This window comes from Pavona decussata, unplaced genomic scaffold (assembly GCF_977016875.1).
Source record: "Pavona decussata unplaced genomic scaffold, jaPavDecu1.1 SCAFFOLD_140, whole genome shotgun sequence".
Classification (NCBI taxonomy): Eukaryota; Metazoa; Cnidaria; class Anthozoa; order Scleractinia; family Agariciidae; genus Pavona; species Pavona decussata.
Genome location: NW_028145553.1, coordinates 1,904,837 through 1,926,948, shown reverse-complemented (window position 1 = coordinate 1,926,948; position 22,112 = coordinate 1,904,837). Strand labels below are relative to the sequence as shown.

Sequence of the window (22,112 nt, the reverse complement as noted above, 5' to 3'; positions counted from 1 at the left end):
TGCTGAATATTGCTTCATGAAATTATTCGGTCGCTTTCAGAATCACCCTTGCGTTTAGAGGCACTTTTGCTCTTTACTGTCAAGTTGTCTTCTATGCAAACATGCCACCGATTGGAGCGATCACGTATCGATATTTTCAGAAAACGGCCGATCCGTCCGTAATTTTTAGTGTGTCGTTAGTTGCTCTCAAATCATATAGACATGTACATAGTAGGTTGTGGTTTTATTCGGTGGAAGCGACCCTAGGCCTTTTAGAATCAATTGACTTCAGTTTGTCGCAAATGAAGTCTGTTCACAAATTTGCAGTTTAAAGAATTTGTATTAAGAAAGATAAAAGCAGCTGAAGTTTCGTCTTTAAGAAAACTTTGCGGGGAAATTAACACTGAGAGACAGCTAAAAATGTAATTTGCGGTTCTCGAAACCATCCCCTGCGGTCATTTGTGTTTCAAATTTTACTCTATGAAATACAAAAGAATCTTCACTTATTTTGATAAAATAAGGCTTCGACGGATGTTTTATTATGACGAGTGGGTTCCATTTTGCAGAAGACAAGATTCTGATTTGGGAGGCCTGTTTTGTTTTGTTTTTTTAATGACTCGATGGCTAGTTTTTCAATGTCACGCAATGAACTTTTAATGCCTAAAAATACCAATTTAGTAGTTAGTGAAATGATGGTAACTTGTAATCTGGTTGAGAAAAGATAACATCGGCCTAAGGGAGGTGACGTCATCGAGTTATTCTTCGGAGCAGCCACGAACCGAGATCCGATTATACCGGAAATTGACCTGCATTCACTCTCTTTCAGTAGTAATGGCGGACGACGTCGGGGAAATAAAGACTTCGAACGTTTGTTAGGATTCGTTATGGTAGAATACAGAGTTCTTTCTACTTTCGTTTCTCGGCGTCTGAACACTAACCTCAAGGATTTTACGTTCGATTTGTGGAAGAAACGTGGAACTATTAAAACAGTCAAGATTTGCTCAGGTAACATCGGCCTACGGGAGGGTAATATCGACCTAAAGGAGGTTAACATCGGCCTACGGGAGGTTAACATCGACCTAAGGGAGGTACGTTTTATAGCACCACGTTTGTATCGTATGTGTTATACCGGCACAATCGTACACATGGAAAGCTTATTTGCAAGCATTAAAACTTACAATCTTGCAGGAGCTTTTCTAATCATTGACCTGAGTGTCATTTCATTTATTGCCAACTCATAACATCCACCTACAGAAGGTGAATAACCCGATGACGTCACCTCCTGTACAGGAGGTTAACATCTACCTAAGGGAGGTACAGTGGCTTACAGTGTATATTTTATAACTTAATTCTGTATCATAAAAGTCAATTCATAGGCATAGAAGCTTACTCTCTAGCAGGGAAACTTGGGATCATAAGGAGCTTTTCTATCATTGACTTGAATTTCATAAATATTTTCATTTTTACCAACTCATAACATCCGCCTATAGGGGGTAAACATCTACCTAAGGGAGGTTATGGTATTATAATAAGGAAGGATGGACTTGAAGAAAGCTTACGAATCTTAAGAGGCTTTTGCATTTCATGTACATGCCGTTTTAGAATAAATTTATTTATAAAGAATTATTATTATTATTATTATTATTATCATTATTATTATTATTATTGTTATTATTATTATTATTATAATAATTATTTGAAAAGCCTTTTAATCTCACAAGAATGAAATTAATGAGAGTTTTCTCATTTTTTATTTACACTCATAACATGGAATATAATATATTATTATCAATATCACTCATGTCAACTCTCCCGGATTATCTGGGAGTCTCCCGGATACGGAACGAATCTCCCGGTCTCCCGTACGGGTGACTAAACCTCCCGGATAAAAGCGACTTGGCGTTTTATTTGCATAATAGGCTAGTATTTCAACTCAAATGTTCCATAAATTGTTTTAAGAAATATCGTGTCATGGCTACATTTGCATACCTGTTTTACCCAATCTGCCACAAACTTTGACGGAAACCAAAGAAAATACGCTTTTTGTCATCATTGAAATATAAACGACTTTCTGATTGGATAAACGTTCAACCAATTAAAGAGCAGGACAAAAAAGCTCTAGTGTTGTGCGAATTTTGTGCTAACAAGGTGGGGGAGGGGGGGGGGGGTAAGTGCATCAATTTTGCTTAGGGGGAAGGGTAGGGTAATAAGGGGGGGGGGTGCTCAGAAGAAAAAATCTCCAGATTTTAGATCTTCAGAGGTTGGCATCTCTGCAATATTATTTTTTGGCAACACACTGACCTATGCTGGGCCATTTATATTCATCTAACGAAACAATTTTACAGCCATAAAGATTTGCTGTGAGAGGTGTTATGGGTTTAAATAGAAAAAATGCAGGTGCATTGAAATAGCATAATAGCTGTTATGATTATTAAAGGCAATTGTTTTCTTGTTGTTGTCGTTTTTTCTTGGTTGACCCCATCAACCTGTAATTTCCACATTAAATTTTGCTAGAAGTGACTGTTTATGACTGTTGAAATGATAGATCATTTTTAAAAATATAACCCTTAATATGTCAGAATTTATTTTAATTTAATTTGTGATCACTTACAAGAGGTTTGACTGTTTGACTGCTTACTACAGTACATTAACAATATTGGTTTTATTTTATTTCTTTTCAGAATGCAATACTTAAACTGTGCAGACCGCTGAAGAAACTGCTACTTCAAAGACACCTATGACTCATCAATATTTCCTCAAAAGACATTGTGTACAGATGTTGTTGAACTGTTATTGTCAAGCTTGACCTCTCGTCATGTGGCAAAATTATGTAAAATGTGATATTCAAGTTTGTAGGGTTAATTTACGGATCTCCCATATAATGATGGATTGGATGCAAATGGTCATAATTTTGTTCCTCTTTGGCAGGAAATTGTGTAGATTGGTATATATGTACCACTTAGAGTGCAAAGATACAAAATGACCAACATTTTTAAGTAATGTTTAATTGGAAGAAAGATTCTTAGTCCTTTCTAGAACTTAAGGACGGTGCCTACTATTGTTACTGCGCATACGTTCTGTGCATCTGGAGATACTCGGGTTTCCTATGGGTGGTGCTTACTATTACAGGGATATTTTTGCGCACTTTAAAACTATGCGGAGAAAGCAGAACTTAGCAAGTGATTTTGGTATCCAAAAAGAAAATTGGGGGGAAATCATGCATTTTTCAGAGATAATAAAGCTTCAATTTGGAAAAAAGTGCCATACACTGTACATTGCTTTGTATTTTGCTGCTTTTTAGAATAATATTGTTGCTTGGTTATCTCTAAAATGTGCGTGGTTACCCCCAATTTCCTTAAATTTGGCTTTCAATATCCGCTACCAAGATCTGCTTTTCTCGCATAGTGATAAACCGTGCAAAAATACTTCGCTATTAGTAGGCACCGTCCTTAAGCAGTTGTGAAAAGAAATCCCAAAAAAATAACTGAGGGTCTTTCTTCTACTTTATCTTTCACCTGATATTGAAATGTATCTTTCAAATATCCATATTCAATTACAGTTATGGTTGCTAACCTTTATGGCTATTGAGTCAAAAAGATATGACATAAAGAGCTATTATTTTGTAAGTCAACAAATCTGTACCTCAAGTAAAGGTCAAAATGAAATTGAGCCATGCCATGAACCTTTGAGTGTGCTTTTCAAAAGATCCAAATGACCACACCTAAATGTTTTCATTTTCATGTTTTAAGCTCATGACGTGTCATTTGTTATCAAGTAAGCTCTATGCTTCTAAATATGGGTGGAACTTTGTCATGAGTTGGAGAACAAGTCAAATTTGAACAAAAAATAAATGCCTTGTCCCCCCCCCCTCCCACATGGCATTTGACCATGTGCCATGCCTGGGAAGAAGGGAATTGAATTTGGCTGGGGTAGAGAAATTGAACTGAATTTACACTGTACCTTTGGCATTGGAGAATTTGGACTTTTCTCTTTTTGTTTTCTTCTGTTTGAATACAATAATTATTCAACAACTGAGACAATATAATATATAATGCTCTTTATTGTACAAGAGAGTGCATGGTAATAAGTAATACCTGTAAATCGATATTGAGATGCCGAAGCTGGGGGCTTATATGGCACAATTCATACAGGAGATTGGTCAAAATGGTGCAATTACTTTACAGTTTACAAATAAATAAATAAATAAATAAATAGATAAATATTAATGTTAATAATAGTGGTGATAATAATAATAATAATAATAATAATAATAATAATAATAATAATAATAACTTAAATGAAAAAAAAAATAACAAATAAGATATTAAATTAAGCTAAGTTGTGTATACGAGAGTTCAAAAGGACATGAATTCACAATTTTATTGGAAGTAATCTCTAAGTTTTTGTCTACAATTCGAATTAGTAAGTGAATTACCTAAATCAAGAGGATTGTCATTCCAAATTTGAGGGCCTTGTGCATGAAGTGCAAAAGCCCCTTAAAATTCATAAGCTTTCTTCAAGTCAATTCTTCCCTATTATAATACATACTTGCATGGTGCTATAAACATCATGACCTCCCTCAGGTAGATGTTTACCTCCTGTATACGCAGGTGGAATTGTTATCACTTGGTAAAAATAAAATGAAATTCAAGTCAATGATAAAAAAAGCTCCTTATGATCCCAAGTTTCCCTGCTGAAGAGTAAGCTTCTATGCGTACGAATTGAGTACACAATGTCTTTTGTGGAATTAATGAGTCATAGGTGTCTTTGAAGTAGCTGTTTCTTCAGCGGTCTGTGCAGTAAAATAAATAAAACCAATATTGTTAATGTACTGTAGTAAGCAATGAGAGAGTAATGTACAATCGTCTTTTAAGGTTTCTTAATAATCATAACATTCTCTCTGACAATCAGTATGGTTTTCGCAAGCATCACTCCACGGCTAGCACTTATGCTCTTACTTGTTTATATGACAAAATCTCTTCTGCCATTGACAATAAGGAATACACAGTTGGTATTTTTATAGACTTGTCCAAGGCCTTTGACACCATTGATCATAACATTTTGATTTCAAAATTAGAGCATTATGGTGTTCGTTGCACTTCACTTAGAGGGTTTGAAAGCTATCTAAGCAATAGACAACAATATGTGGAATTTAATGGTGTCAGTTCGGAGTCTTGCGAAATTAAGTGCGGGGTGCCTCAGGGTTCTCTACTAGGTCCCCTACTCTTTCTACTCTATATAAATGATCTGTGTAACATGTCAAAGGTTGTGGATTTTATTTTTTTTGCAGATGATACAAACATATTTTTCTCCCACAAAGATTTTAACTTGCTTCCTGGAATCTTGAATTCTGAAATGCTTAAATTAACTCAATGGTGTCGAGCAAAGAAGCTGTCCATTAACTTTAAAAAATCAAATTTTATGGTTTTTAGACCACCCCAAAGGAGGAAAACACTTGATATATCTGTTCAAATTGACAACAATGCAATTGAACGTGTGAAAGAGACAGTATTTTTGGGTGTTATCCTCAATGAGCATTTGTCATGGAAGCCTCACATTCTTATAAGTGTTTCTACAAAAATATCAAAATCAATAGGTATTATTTATAAGTCTAGTTTTTGCCTTCCAAAAACCTCCTTACGCTCCTTGTACTATAGTCTAGTTTACCCTTACTTAATTTATTGTGTTTCTGTGTGGGGATCGACATATCAGTCTAAGTTCTGCAAAAGAAGATAATCAGAATAATATCTAAAGTTTCTTTTGATGCTAAACTGGTGTTCTTTTTAAAGAACAGGAGATTTTAAAATTCTCTGACATTTATTTACACCAAATAGGTAAATTTATGTATCTTTTTAAAAGAAGCTTACTTCCAAATTATTTTTGCAATATGTTTACTCTTACAAGCCAGATACATTCTTATAATACAAGAAATTCCAACCTTTTCTATAAATAGGATAGAATAGGAATTTCAGTGGAATCCACGGGGTGGCTCTTCCATCCACTGTTTCCAGGTCGAATTGGAATTTGGAAATGTTGGATTTTGTGGAGGGAGGAAAACCGGAGTACCCGGAGAAAAACCCTCAGAGCAGGGATGAGAACCAACAACAAACTCAACCCACATATGACGCCGAGACTGGGAATCGAACCCGGGCCACATTGGTGGGAGGCGAGTGCTCTCACCACTGCGCCATCCCTGCTCCCACATATACCTTATACCTTCTATATACCTTATTCAAAACAGTGAAAGTACCAGTTTGGCAAAAGACTTAGAAAATTCCTTCCTCCTAAGTTAAATTGACTCTTTGTTGAGCTACACATGCACACCTTTTTCTTTTTTTTTTTTTTTTTTTTTCTTCTTTTTAAAAAAAAATTAATTGGAATTTTCATTCAGTACCATTAACTTCTATGGTTTATCCTATAGTTCCAGGACGCCTATAGTTAATTTAAGCCCCAGGCTTCTATATAGGCTTCCTAGCCTTTAACACATTTCATCTTGTAAATAGTTTAGTAGGAATATTGTGTATCATCTTTAATGTATTTATGTTGTATTTTTTGGTTAATGGCAAATAAAAAATGAAGCAGTCAAACAGTCAAACCTCTTGTAAGTCAGATCACAAATTAAATTAAAATAAATTCTGACATTAATTAAGGGTTATATTTTTTAAAAATGATCTATCATTTCTACAGTCATAAACAGTCACTTCTAGCAAAATTTAATGTGGAAATTACAGGTTGATGGGGTCAACCAAGAAAAAAATGACAACAACATTAACAAGAGAACAATTGCCTTTCACTCTATTTCCATGTTATAAGTGTAAATAAAAAAATGAGAAAACTCTCATTTATCTCATTCTAGTGAGATTAAAAGGCTTTTCAAATAATAATAATAATAATAATAACAATAATAATAATAATAATTTATTAAAATATTCCACACAAATTGCTATTTACAAGTTAAAAGTATATAAAAAAAGAGCTATTAAAAAACCTATTCACATTTCTTTTCGATTAAAAAAAAGATAATATTTTTAAGCAACAATGTTTTTGTAAAGAAAAAGAAAAAAAGAACAAATGTCATGAAGTTTTGAAAAAAAATTAAATTCGGCATTTTAAAATCGGTCTACTTGATAAAAAGAAAAATAATAAATAAATAAACAAAATACGCATCTCTCAAATGGCCCCTTCTGCAGTTTCAATGTCAATGTCCGCGTTCTTGATGTCACGTTGCATTCTTCGTAGTGTCCTAGAGCCTCTAAGACAGACGAGTGCAGATCTTAACAGTGCAAATGATATTCGGCTCCTGATCCATGACATGGTTTTAGCATATTGCTCCCCTTTCTTGATAGCAATCAGCTCCGCTAATCGACTATGGTATCTCAAGCATTCATTGCCCATTCCGCCGGTTGTAGTGAAGACCAAAGGTGTAAATGTTCCATGCTCAATGTCGAGAACTCTCCTTGAGTACAGGCGCTTTTTCTCATTCTCATGCATACGATAGATCTGTTGCGGCTCCAGGTCCTTATACGATTCAGCATTGGGGTGGCAAACCCTTACATCAAAGAATGCCGATCGTCGTTGCTCCCAGAACCCACGTGCATGGATATCCAATCTTGCATCTTGTGCTTTGTTGGATCCTCTACTTAACTGTTCTCCAGAGATGTCTAGGAGAACTGGCTCAGTCTCAACGTCACTGCAAACTGTACTCAGGAGTTCAGCCTCCAGATCTCTGAGCTCATTGTGACGCTGAATGACGAAACCTCCTAGTTTACAGATCATAGAGTGGTCAACTGTAAAAACTTCCCCACATGCACATGTGGAAGGGATGTCATCTATTGGCCAGTCATAGCGTAGTTTAACAGCGTCGCGGAACTGCCTTTTATTGAGGTTAAAACCCAGATCTTTAAGAGGGAGGACTGTAAGCCACGCCGATGATCCTTTTTCCGCCGCCAGATTCAGTGCTCGCTTAGTCTTACATGGTGCCATCTCCTTAATACGCTCTGTTCTGTCTACGAGTTCCTTTGATCTTTCCCTTGTTACTGCCTGTTGTGCTGATTTTACGAGGGAATCTTCTGGTAGCTCATGTGACTGAGATACGATTTGTTCAACGAGGGGTGTTGTTACTTTGACTGACGAAGCGTACTCGCGGCTTGCTTCAAGGCATGGGTTTCCAAAACCAAGACCACCTAGGCGGACTGGCAGCGCTAGAATGGTCCTATCTAGCTGATTACACTTACGCTCAGTAATCGCAGGAATGAGCACTTGAGATATTGCATTCTCTAGTGGCTCTAGTAGATCCTGAATGTCGGGGAGAGTTCTTAAAAAATACGTCCACCGATGTTTCAAGCCAAAGGTGTAGGCTGCGTAGCACGCTTGTGGTTGAGATAGAGCAAATTCTGCTAAAGTCGCTACTTCATTGACCCAATTGGACACCTTTTCGCTGACATATTCCTCTAAATACCCTCGGGAACCTATCACCGCCCCCAGATGTTTCTGCCCTTGCACTGTGACATTAATAGACGTTTCCTTGAAGGCTTCTCTGACACTTTCTTCCTTGGCTGGTTTTGCGATAATCCAGCATTTCTTGTCGTTTGGAAAGTACCCAAAATCTGGACCAAGGGTGCTAAGGACATCCCACCACTTCTTAATTTCTGTTGTAGAGCCCGCTCCACTGGCATCATCTGCAAACCAACATTGCTTCACACTGGACGCTACTTGTAGGCTTGTAATTAGGGGCTGAATGCTCAAGGCATACAGACCCATAGCAAGGGGATCACCCTGTGTTGTTCCTTCTGCTGACACGATCTCTTTACCGCCAGTGATAAATAGCCGAGCTGGCTGTCTGTAGGTATTAATGGCGTAGGCTGCGATTACAGGGCATAGAACGCGGATGTTATGCAGTGCAGCTGCTCTGTTAAGGGCGTTGAATGCGTTAGAAGCATCAATGAGAAGTACAGCATCCGTGTCATCTGCTTCAAATACAGCATGCATAGCGTGTATTGCCGCTTCGCTTCCAGATTTTTGTCCGGCACACAGCTGAAGTGAGCCGCTAGCCTCGACAACATCCTTTTTGGCGACCATCATTACGCACTTTCCACAGATTCTCCTAATTACCTCTCCGACTCCTATAGGTCTGACAGCGCCTTCGCCTTTATCCAGTGGAATCAGGCGGCTAGCCACCAGGGGCTCTATGGTCGTAGGGTCGATGCATTGTGTACATAGAGTCCTTATCATGGTTGCGATTGCCTCACATAGCCTCAAAGATGACTGTTTAAAGGACTTACAGGCGAGGATTCTTCTGAAACCATTTGCGTCAACCCCAGAGGGGCCTCCTGCTCCCTTTGTTCTCAAAGCAGCCTGCCTGACCATCTCACCATTAATTTCTAAGTACACCGATTCCGGAAACTCATCGTCGATCGGCCCGAAGAGTAACGAGCCTAGTTTTGCTGGTTGTGGAATGGGATGTTTCTGTTTAAGCTGCGTCATGACCTCGTCTGTTAGCGCTAGCACACCACCGCTGGTCGTTTCATTCAGGAAGCGCAGCGCTGAGTTGATTTGGCCTTCGAGCACAAGCTTGGCAAAAACCTTAGATCTATCGGGCGGGTCAGATGCCTTGAGTTTCCCGATACGATCTTGAATAATTCTACCTTCGCGTAGTAGCTTGTTGATTTCACCTTGTCTCCAATGCGTAAGGCGCTTAGACAAGACCTCTTGGTGATCTTTTGCCTTGGACTTCGCGTTTGGTTTTTTTAACAATAATAATAATAATAATAATTATTATTATTATTATTATTATTTATAAATAAAGTTATTCTAAAATGGCATGTACAAGAAATGCAAAAGCCCCTTAAGATTCGTAAGCTTTCTTCAAGTCCATCCTTCCCTATTATAATACCATAACCTCCCTTAGGTAGATGTTTACCTCCTATAGGCGGATGTTATGAGTTGGTAAAAATGAAAATTATGAAATTCAAGTCAATGATAGAAAAGCTCCTTATGATCCCAAGTTTCCCTGCCAGAGAGTAAGCTTCTATGCCTATGAATTGACTTTTATAATACATAAGTTATAAAATGTACACTGTGAGCCACTGTACCTCCCTTAGGTAGATGTTAACCTCCTGTAGGTGGATGTTATGAGTTGGCAATAAATGAAATGACACTCAGGTCAATGATTAGAAAAGCTCCTGCAAGATTGTAAGTTTTAATGCTTGCAAATAAGCTTTCCATGTGTACGATTGTGCCGGTATAACACATACGATACAAACGTGGTGCTATAAAACGTACCTTCCTTAGGTTGATGTTAACCTCCCGTAGGCCGATGTTAACCTCCTTTAGGTCGATGTTACCCTCCCGTAGGCCGATGTTACCTGAGCAAATCTTGACTGTTTTAATAGTTCCACGTTTCTTCCACAAATCGAACGTAAAATCCTTGAGGTTAGTGTTCAGACGCCGAGAAACGAAAGTAGAAAGAACTCTGTATTCTACCATAACGAATCTTAACAAACGTTCGAAGTCTTTACTTCCCCGACGTCGTCCGCCATTATAACTACTAAAAGAGAGTGAATGCAGGTCAATTTGCGGTATAATTGGATCTCGGGTCGTGGCTGCTCCGAAGAATAACCCGATGACGTCACCTCCCTTAGGCCGATGTTATCTTTTCTCAACCTTGTAATCTGCCATATGTAACGCGCAAAAGTAACGTGTGACTTGTGTGACTAGACTGAATTTCCGAGCGCGAACTGTCAAATATGCACTTCACGATATCGGTTGGAATGGTGTCATTGTTTATACTGGCGCTTATGATTGGTTCTGAGGAAAATGGACTTTCTTTATAAGTGCAGTCAATCTCGAACCCAGAGTCCTCAGCCTCTTTGACCAGGGGTTAATAGCCAAGAGAGCGTAGGTAGGTCATGTATGGGGACTCAGATATTGTACCGAAATATATATTTCTCCTTGAAATGTTTGACTTACTTGAGGTACTTTGCCTAGTTGAGGTGCTATGCTTACTCGAGGTGCCTTGCATTGCTTACTTGAGGTGCGTTGATTCCTTGAGGTGCTTTGCTTACTCAAGGTGCTTTCCTTACTTGAGGTGCTTTGCTTACTTGAGGTGCTTTGTTTACTTGAGGTGCTTTGCTCACTTGAGATCCTTTCATTACTTGATCATGAGGTGCTTTCATTTCTTGAGATGCTTTGCTTATACTTGAGGTGCTTTAATTGCTTACTTAAATTGCTTAATGTGCCTACTTGAGGTGCTTTGCTTACTTGAGATGATTTCCTTACTTAAAATGCTTTGTTTACTTGAGATGCTTTGCTTACTTGAAATGCTTTCCTTACTTGAGATTCTTTTCTTACTTGAGATGCTTTGCATACTTGAGGTGATTTAATTACTTGAGATGCTTTGCTTACTTAAGGTGCTTTGCTTACTTGAGGTGATTTGATTACTTGAGATGCTTTGCTTACTTGAGGTGATCTGATTACTTGAGATGCTTTGCTAAATTGAGGTGATTTGATTACTTGAGGTGATTTGATTACTTGAGATGCTTTGGTTACTTGAGGAGATTTGATTACTTGAGGTGCTTTGCTTACTTGAGGTGATTTGATTACTTGAGGTGCTTTGCTTACTTGAGGTGATTTAATTGATTACTTGAGATCCTTTGATTACTTGAGGTGATTTGATTACTTGAGATGCTTTGCTTACTTGAGATGCTTTGCTTACTTGAGATGCTTTGCTTACTTGAGATGCTTTGATTACTTGAGATGCTTTGCTTACTTCAGATGCTTTGCTTACTTGAGGTGCTTTGCTTACTTGAGGTGCTTTGATTACTTGAGATGCTTTGATTACTTGAGATGCTTTGCTTACTTGAGATGCTTTGCTTACTTTAGATGCTTTGCTTACCTGAGGTGCTTTGATTACTTGAGATCCTTTGCTTACTTGAGGTGATTTGATTACTTGAGGTGCTTTGCTTACTTGAGATGCTTTGCTTACTTGAGGTGATTTGATTACTTGAGGTGCTTTGCTTACTTGAGCTGATTTGATTACTTGAGGTGCTTTGCTTACTTGAGGTGATTTGCTTACTTGAGGTGATTTGATTACTTGAGATGCTTTGCTTACTTGAGATGCTTTGCTTACTTGAGGTGATTTGATTACTTGAGATGCTTTGCTTACTTGATCAGATCCTTTGCTTACTTGAGGTGATTTGATTACTTGAGGTGCTTTGCTTACTTGAGATGCTTTGCTTATACTTGAGGTGATTTGATTACTTGAGATCCTTTGCTTACTTGAGGTGATTTGATTACTTGAGGTGCTTTGCTTACTTGAGATGCTTTGCTTACTTGAGATGCTTTGCTTACTTGAGGTGATTTGATTACTTGAGGTGCTTTGCTTACTTGAGATGCTTTGCTTACTTGAGATGCTTTGCTTACTTGAGGTGATTTGCTTACTTGAGGTGTTTTGATTACTTGAGATGCTTTGATTACTTGAGGTGATTTGATTACTTGAGGTGCTTTGCTTACTTGATCGAGATGCTTTGCTTACTTGAGGTGCTTTGATTACTTGAGATGCTTTGCTTACTTAAGATGCTTTGCTTACTTGAGATGCTTTGCTTAGTTGAGATGCCCTGCTTACTTGAGATGCTTTGATTACTTGAGATGCTTTGCTTACTTGAGATGCTTTGATTACTTGAGGTGATTTGCTTACTTGAGATGCTTTGATTACTTGAGATGCTTTGCTTACTTGAGATGCTTTGCTTCCTTGAGATGCTTTGCTTACTTGAGATGCTTTGCTTACTTGAGGTGATTTGATTACTTGAGGTGATTTGAATTGATTACTTGAGGTGCTTTGCTTACTTGAGATGCTTTGCTTACTTGAGGTGATTTGATTACTTGAGATGCTTTGATTACTTGAGGTGCTTTGCTTACTTGAGATGCTTTGCTTACTTGAGATGCTTTGCTTACTTGAGGTGCTTTGCTTACTTGAGATGCTTTGATTACTTGAGGTGATTTGAATTGATTACTTGAGGTGCTTTGCTTACTTGCGATCCTTTGATTACTTGAGGTGATTTGATTACTTGAGGTGCTAATTTGCTTACTTGAGGTGATTTGATTACTTAATGTGCTTTGCTTACTTGAGGTGATTTAATTACTTGAGATGCTTTGCTTATACTTGAGGTGATTTGATTACTTCAGATCCTTTGCTTACTTCAGGTGATTTCATTACTTGAGGTGCTTTCCTTACTTCAGATGCTTTGCTTACTTGAGATGCTTTGCTTACTTGAGGTGATTTGATTACTTGAGGTGCTTTGCTTACTTGAGATGCTTTGCTTACTTGAGATGCTTTGCTTACTTGAGGTGATTTGCTTACTTGAGGTGTTTTGATTACTTGAGATGCTTTGATTACTTGAGGTGATTTGATTACTTGAGGTGCTTTGCTTACTTGAGATGCTTTGCTTACTTGAGGTGCTTTGATTACTTGAGATGCTTTGCTTACTTAAAATGCTTTGCTTACTTGAGATGCTTTGCTTACTTGAGATGCTTTGCTTACTTGAGATGCTTTGCTTACTTGAGATGCTTTGCTTACTTGAGGTGCTTTGCTTACTTAAGGTGCTTTGATTACTTGAGATGCTTTGATTACTTGAGGTGATTTGATTACTTGAGGTTCTTTGCTTACTTGAGGTGATTTGCTTACGTGAGATGCTTTGATTACTTGAGATGCTTTGCTTACTTGAGATGCTTTGCTTACTTGAGATGCTTTGCTTACTTGAGATGCTTTGCTTACTTGAGGTGATTTGATTACTTGAGGTGATTTGAATTGATTACTTGAGGTGCTTTGCTTACTTAAGATGCTTTGCTTACTTGAGATGCTTTGCTTACTTAAGGTGCTTTGCTTACTTGAGATGCTTTGATTACTTGAGGTGATTTGAATTGATTACTTGAGGTGCTTTGCTTACTTGACATCCTTTGATTACTTGAGGTGATTTGATTACTTGAGGTGCTAATTTGCTTACTTGAGGTGATTTGATTACTTGAGATGCTTTGATTACTTGAGGTGATTTGATTTGATTACTTGAGGTGCTTTGCTTACTTGAGGTGCTTTGCTTACTTGAGGTGATTTGATTACTTGAGGTGCCTTGCTTACTTGAGGTGATTTCATTACTTGAGGTGATTTGATTACTTGAGGTGCTTTGTTTACTTGAGGTGATTTGATTTCTTTGAGGTGATTTGATTACTTGAGGTGATTTGATTACTTGAGGTGATTTGCTTACTTGTGATTCCCTGAGGTGATTTGGTTACTTGAGGTGATTTGATTACTTGAAATGCTTTGCTTACTTGTGATGGTTTGGTTACTTGAGGTGCTTTGCTTACTTGAGGTGATTTGATTCCTTGAGGTGATTTGATTACTTGAGGTGATTTGCTTACTTGAGGTGATTTGATTCCTTGAGGTGATTTGATTACCTCAGGTGATTTGCTTACTTGAGGTGATTTGATTACTTGAGGTGATTTGATTCCTTGAGGTGATTTGATTACTTGAGGTGATTTGCTTACTTGAGATGCTTTGCTTACTTGAGGTGATTTGGTTACTTGAGGTGATTTGGTTACTTGAGGTGATTTGCTTACTTGAGATGCTTTGCTTACTTGAGATGCTTTGCTTATACTTGAGGTGATTTGATTACTTGAGGTGCTTTGCTTACTTGAGGTGATTTGATTACTTGAGATGGTTTGGTTACTTGAGGTGCTTTGCTTACTTGAGGTGATTTGATTCCTTGAGGTGATTTGATTACTTGAGATGCTTTGGTTACTTGAGGTGATTTGCTTACTTGAGGTGATTTGATTACTTGAGATGCTTTGCTTACTTGAAGTGATTTGCTTACTTGAGGTGATTTGATTACTTGAGGTGCTTTGCTTACTTGAGTTGATTTGATTACTTGAGATGCTTTGATTACTTGAGGTGCGTTGCTTACTTGAGGTGATTTGCTTACTTGAGATGCTTTGCTTACTTGAGGTGATTTGCTTACTTGAGGTGCTTTGCTTACTTGAGCTGATTTGATTACTTGAGATGATTTGCTTACTTGAGGTGATTTGCTTACTTGAGGTGATTTGATTACTTGAGATGCTTTGCTTACTTGAGCTGATTTGATTACTTGAGATGCTTTGCTTACTTGAGGTGATTTGATTACTTGACTTGCTTTGCTTACTTGAGGTGATTTGCTTACTTGAGATGCGTTGCTTACTTGAGGTGATTTGCTTACTTGAGATGCTTTGCTTACTTGAGGTGATTTGCTTACTTGAGGTGATTTGCTTACTTGAGTTGATTTGCTTACTTGAGCTGGTGATTTGCTTACTTGAGATGCTTTGCTTACTTGAGGTGATTTGCTTACTTGAGGTGCTTTTGTTTCTTGAGGTGATTTGATTACTTGAGATGCTTTGATTACTTGAGATGCTTTGATTACTTGAGATGCTTTGCTTACTTGAGTTGATTTGATTACTTGAGGTGCTTTGCTTACTTGAGTTGATTTGCTTACTTGAGGTGATTTGATTTCTTGAGATGCTTTGCTTACTTGAGCTGATTTGCTTACTTGAGGTGATTTGATTACTTGAGATGCTTTGCTTACTTGAGCTGATTTGCTTACTTGAGGTGATTTGCTTACTTGAGGTGCTTTGCTTACTTGAGCTGATTTGCTTACTTGAGGTGATTTGATTACTTGAGGTGATTTGCTTACTTGAGGTGATTTGCTTACTTGAGGTGATTTGATTACTTGAGATGCTTTTCTTAACTTGAGCTGATTTGCTTACTTGAGGTGATTTGCTTACTTGAGATGTTTTGCTTACTTGAGCTGATTTGCTTACTTGAGGTGATTTGATTACTTGAGATGCTTTTCTTACCTGAGGTGATTTGATTACTTGAGGTGCTTTGCTTACTTGAGCTGATTTGCTTACTTGAGGTGATTTGCTTACTTGAGGTGATTTAATTACTTGAGATGTTTTGCTTACTTGAGCTGATTTGCTTACTTGAGGTGATTTGATTACTTGAGATCCTTTTCTTACTTGAGGTGAGTTGATTACTTGAGGTGATTTGCTTACTTGAGATCCTTTGCTAATCAATACTTGAGGTGATTTGATTATCTGAGGTGCTTTGCTTACTTGAGAGGATTTGATTACTTGAGATCCTTTGCTTACTTGAGGAGCCTTGCTTACTTGAGATCCTTTTCTTACTTGAGGTGAGTTGATTACTTGAGGTGATTTGCTTACTTGAGATCCTTTGTTTACTTGAGGTGATTTGATTTTCTGAGGTGCTTTGCTTACTTGAGGCGATTTGATTACTTAAGATCCTTTGCTTACTTGAGGTGATTTGATTACTTGAGGTGCTTTGTTTACTTGAGGTGCTTTGCTTACTTGAGGTGATTTAATTACTTGAGGTGCTTTGCTTACTTGAGGTGATTTGATTGCTTGAGGTGCTTTGATTACTTGAGGTGCTTTGCTTACTTGAGATGCTTTGCTTACTTGAGATGCTTTGCTTACTTGAGATGCTTTTCTTACTTGAGATGCTTTTCTTACTTGAGATGCTTTGCTTACTTGAGATGCTTTTCTTACTTGAGATGCTTTGTTTACTTGAGGTGCTTTGCTTACTTGAGATGCTTTTCTTACTTGAGATGCTTTGCTTACTTGAGATGCTTTGCTTACTTGAGATGCTTTGATTACTTGAGATGCTTTGCTTACTTGAGATGCTTTGCTTACTTGAGATGCTTTGATTACTTGAGATGCTTTGCTTACTTGAGGTGATTTGCTTACTTGAGGTGATTTGCTTACTTGAGATGCTTTGCTTACTTGAGATGCTTTGCTTACTTGAGATGCTTTGCTTTCTTGAGGTGATTTGATTACTTGAGATGCTTTGCTTACTTGAGGTGATTTGATTACTTGAGATGCTTTGCTTACTTGAGATGCTTTGATTACTTGAGATGCTTTGCTTACTTGAGGTGATTTGCTTACTTGAGATGCTTTGCTTACTTGAGATGCTTTGCTTACTTGAGGTGCTTTGATTACTTGAGATGCTTTGCTTACTTGAGATGCTTTGATTACTTGAGATGCTTTGCTTACTTGAGATGCTTAGCTTACTTGAGATGCTTTGATTACTTGAGATGCTTTGCTTACTTGAGATGCTTAGCTTACTTGAGATGCTTTGATTACTTGAGATGCTTTTCTTACTTGAGTTGCTTTGTTTACTTGAGTTGCTTTGCTTATACTTGAGCTATTTTGATACATACATACATACATACATATACTTTATTTATCCTCGAATTTGTAGAGTAGCTTTGTATAGCTAATATCTTTTAGAAAATAAATATTAGAAAGAAAGAGTAAATAGACAAAATAAAATAAAATGAAATACAATTACAATAACAATTTTATCATTATATATACACTATATACATTCAGTTGGTTACTTGAGGTGCTTTGCTCACTTTAAATGCTTGACTTAGTTGAGGTGCTCTTGCTTTCATGACCTTTATATATTTATCCCCATTTGCTTTCATCTTCCTTCATCTGTATTCAATGGTATCTTTCAGGGCCAAAAATGAATCTGAGCCACACCCCCAAAAATGGTTTCCATAATCCTAATGGCTTCTCTCTAATTTTTTCGAATAACTCTCCCGTCACTTTTACAGCTGTCGTAATATTGTTCAAGTATTGTACATTACAACAATAGCAAGATGGATAAAATTAATTTTATTGAAAGGCTAGTTTTGCGCCGTTTAAATTAGAACTAGAGATCGTTTATTTGAACGTAACATTCATTCGAGGATACTTTCGCTTTCCAGGACAGACCTGTTTCTTAATTGGAATTTTAATTGTAATTGTCGCATAATAAAGTGTTTTGCCTGCACTCACGCTTTGCGCCGTAAGCAAGAAAAAAATGGATTGTTGTATTTTGATGTACAAGTAGAACAAACAAATATTTATTTTGAAAGAAGGAGGTTACTGAAAATTACTAAAATTCTAGGGTTAAGTCTTTCGAGCCTAGTGGCTCATGACTGCAGGAGCTCATCCCGGTTTCCATAGCATGAAGCGACTAGGAGTATATCTACTCCTCCTGGATGGGATGCTGCCCATGTATACCCTTGTACCCTTGTGTACACTTTTAAACCCTTGTATACTCTTTTACACCCTTGTATACCCTTGCATACTCTTTTATACCCTTATGCATTACCATGTATAGCCGTGTTAACCCATGTATAACCGTATATTGCCATGTAGTGCCTTGCATAGCCGTGTATAGCCATGTATTACCATGTATAGCTATGAATAGCCGTGTATAGCCATGTTTGCCATGTCTAGCCATGTATAGCCGTGTATAGCCATGTATTGATGGCGTTCATTTTGAAGCCCTTTTGTCTACCTAGAACGCTGCAATCCAGGCTGCCCCGGATTTCATGGGCAAGATAGCCCTTGTGACAGCCCTATTCATGTAAATGGGGCTATCTTTTGACCCTTCTATAAGGGTTTCCCTCCTAGGAGGGTGACCCTATATATCTCCATGTAAACGCCCTTATACGATCAGTCAATGCTAGGGTGGAGTCCCTACAATCACTTTTTGTTACCTCGATGACGTTGTAAATATGCGCTGAAATAAAAATCCCTCGGTACAGAGAATGTAATTACAAACATAGAACTCTCCTTACTTGGTGTACTTCTCAAAGTTTTGGCAGGGATGTCCCGCCCGATCGTCAGAACCTTGACCCTTTTTCCGACTAAATTCCGACTCAGCTACTAAAATCCTTCCCCTTTTCAGACCCCTGACCAAAATACTGAGGTTGAAATCTAGGGTGCTCATCAGCCGGTTGGAAATTTCGGCATAAATATGAAATGATTTAAGCTTGTCTTAACAGAAGATGGATAACGCGGAAAATATATCAGCATCAACTTTAAAACCCCAAAAGGAGAAGCAAAAGTGCATCACGTCGACCAGGAGCCCATAATTTCACAACGTTCCAAATGGAATGACGCGTACCATTTGATTTTCCTAGGTTTTCCGTGTAAATGGTAAGCGCTCCTTGTACTCATTTTCAGCCTAAAGCGACTTCAAATACCCCTATGGCTTATATAAGAAACCCATTTCGGGAAATGAACCTGAACAGTTATCCCAACAGCGTCATGTTATTATTTTTCAATGTTCCTACGGCTTCATTTCCCGTCGTCTTTTCCGGGAAAAAGAGCTTTGCCAAAATGTGGAACAGTTTAAATCGCAGGTCTACACAACGAAAGCCGAAAGTGAAAAAGGACCTTTCTAATTTCATCTCCATACATCATATAAGTGCATTAGCTTGTCTTTATATCCTTCAAATTATAGTGAAAGGAGGTAAAAGAACCCAATGCTTTGTCTTGGCCGGATTAGTTGCCTTCTCCGTTGTTCAGTTCTATACACTGAAGCATATCAATTGCAGACCAATTAACTAGGAGAACATATTACTGACTGACAGATGCTGTGAAGTAGGAGAGGTAGAAAAAATACACTTCATGTACTGATGCGCTTTCGGAGAAACGTTTTGACTGTCTGTTTTCCCGGAATCTTTTTGTTACTCATGCTCTGGAGATCTTTCTGGAACACGCCTCAGAGAAAAACGTAATTGGTCTTGATTTGTCGGTAACTCAGCTAAGCCAAGTTTTGTACTATAAGAGAAAAGAGGAATGAATATCAGAACCAAGAAAGAAAATGCGAGACATAAAGCAGAAGACAAGTTACCGTACAGAAATGAATGTAAATAAACAGACCTTACGTCATGCATGGGTTAACAACGACAATCTTGATCAACAAAACCGTGATTGGCTGAAGCATTGTGCCCTGATGCTAATTTACCTCTTCATTCCAGACGAAACAGAAACATTTCTTGGAAACCATTAGCAGGTGTTTTATTGTTTAAAGGTGTACCGGACCATTACAAGGCGTCCTTTACCACAGTTTGCAATTTGATGACCGAAGCTGGCGCTGGTAGTCACTAGTTGAAATTATCTAGAGCGCTAAATTGGATGGGATTATTCAGTTGCTTTAAATAAGCTTTTTGCTCTTTATTGTCAACTTGAGTTGTCTTATACGCAAACATGCCAATGTTTTGAGCGATCGCGCATCGATATTATCAGAGAGAATCCAAACCGTATTCAATTTTCAGTATGTTGTTAATTCCTGTCACATCATATAAATACAGTCAAACCTCTTTATTACAGACACCAAGGGGACAGGAATAAGTCTCCGTATTATAGAGGTGTCCGTTTTAGAGAGGTAGGCTTCGTATGGTTTTCTGTGTCTCAGGGACCAAGTGAACTGTCCGTTATAGAGAGGTGTCCGTATTATAGAGGTGTCCGTAAGGAGAGGTTCCACTGTAGTCAGTTGTTTTTATCTTAATGGAACCACTTGCGGACTAAAAAGGCATTCATTGAGCTTATGACTAGCGGACATCGTCGCTGCTCCAAAAAAGAAGATGGTCCTGCTAAATCCTGCTATATTGCATTTACCACTGCGCCATATAATTCTGGATAGTTCAAGTTCAAAAACATCACAGAATCATTGCAAGGTAAATGCTTCTTTTTGGCAAATTCTTCAGAAAATAGTATTTTATCCTTTGATACTCGATGCGATGCAATGATAGAACCTACGATTGAAAACCTATTGAAATATATATTATTAATATTATAGTGATAGACTCAAACTGACTTACATCTGCATTGATCAAAAACAGTTTTAATCTATACAATTCGATTGACAGTTTAGACAACAAGCCACCTGCACTGGCTCAACTACGATTAGGTGAACGTTCTGAAGAATAAAAATCCTGCCGGGAGTGTGCGTCGTTTTCCACTATCTTCCAGGTCTATGGACACTAACGCTACTTAAATTTGGGCAATTTTACCATTACGGCAATGCCTTATGGTGCATGTCTAGTGCGGTTGACTGTGTACAGCAGGATTTAAGCCAATCTCCGAGATCGTCACTGGCAACCTGTTTGCTGAAGCAATCAGTACGCGCACTATTGTAAAACAGTGCACGCTTTAGGGGATTTTGGTCATTTTGGTGATTACTGATTCGTGTCAGTATCAGTATCTTGCATTCGTAAAAGGCGTAGAGGTTTCAATGTGATTTTTTGCTGTCCTTAACCCTTCTTCATTTTCCAAATCCACTAAGAATTCAGAACTCACTTGCTCAGAAATACGTCTTGACTCACAACAGGCCGATAACTATAGTGACATGGTTTTTTGTAACTGTTTATTTCAGACAGGTAACTGTTATTTAACAGACTCTTTATCCTATCTGTTTCTAACATAGCGTTACAAATTAGTACAAGAACCTTATTTATTCATTTCATATTTTTTAGGGAGTAAACGTTTATGCTGATATTGGTATTGATCAGAGAAGTCATCAAACGCCATGGCATCTGTAGACGAAGCTTTACGGTCAACGAATGGAAAAGCCAATTTTCAGCGTTTAACGCGGCTATTGATGTGCGGCGGTTTGACACTTTTAAGAGAAACGTTTGATTCAATTCATTCTCCAGCGACATTTCCTTCAACGCTTAGTAGCCCTACGATAAAGACACTCCTGAAAAACTCCAAAATTTCCAAACCGGAGTGGAGTTGCTTGTACCCATCGCCAGGGTTGTACGGCAAGTCCACCGACTTCGACATCACTCTCACATTCAGACTTCTCCGAACAATCTGCAACCTTACCCCGCCTGCCACCGGATGGGACAGCCTACCAAGCAGCACAGACCACACTCTGGAAGCCAATTTAGCTCGGATAAAGTATTATCGCAATCAAGTATATGGCCACACCATCACCATGGAAATGACTGATGCCGAGTTTGATGATCTTTGGAGAGAGATCAGCGAGGCATTATTGAGAATCGCTGCAAGCATCAGCCATGAGAAAAGAGATGAGTGGAAGGAGAAAATTGCAAAATTCCTTTGCGATCCTCTAACACCAGACGAGGAGCAATGTGTTCAGGAACTCAGCTACTGGTACAAGCAAGAAATGGATGTTAAAGAAGCGTTAGTGGACCTTCAACAAGGATTTAGAGATTTTAAGAAGGAAGTGAGACAGTCAATATTTCCTACAGGCACCCCCACAGCAGGTCAGTCAGAAATTTATTTTT

The 22,112-nt window shown here is 38.1% G+C and overlaps 2 protein-coding genes and 1 long non-coding RNA gene across 5 annotated transcripts in view; 2 read left to right on the top strand and 1 right to left on the bottom strand.

Annotated features, from left to right (window-relative positions):
• LOC146466932 (uncharacterized) overlaps positions 1–22,112 on the top strand; it is an 81,416-nt gene that overhangs the window by 53,812 nt on the left and 5,492 nt on the right. For 2 of the 3 annotated variants that reach the window (XM_085126430.1, XM_085126427.1), the window contains exon 2: positions 21,336–22,091. In XM_085126430.1, the coding sequence (XP_084982556.1) occupies positions 21,389–22,091 (703 nt within the window). In that variant the 5' untranslated portion in view covers positions 21,336–21,388. Of the gene's footprint in view, positions 1–21,174; positions 21,240–21,335; positions 22,092–22,112 lie in introns of those variants that run through there. The other variant, XM_085126429.1, reaches the window with a different exon arrangement.
• LOC146466934 (uncharacterized) lies at positions 2–3,661 on the top strand. Its single transcript, XR_014867873.1, has 2 exons — positions 2–1,067; positions 2,661–3,661. It is a non-coding gene; the product is annotated as an uncharacterized LOC146466934 (long non-coding RNA).
• LOC146466933 (uncharacterized) lies at positions 6,882–9,721 on the bottom strand. Its single transcript, XM_085126440.1, has one exon. The coding sequence runs from the start codon at positions 9,460–9,462 to the stop codon at positions 7,150–7,152; it is 2,313 nt and encodes a 770-aa protein (XP_084982566.1). The 5' UTR covers positions 9,463–9,721; the 3' UTR covers positions 6,882–7,149.

Excerpts from the sequence above, each read along its gene's own strand:
- LOC146466933 (XM_085126440.1), bottom strand. The coding sequence starts at position 9,462 with ATGACGCAGCTTAAACAGAAACATCCCATTCCACAACCAGCAAAACTA.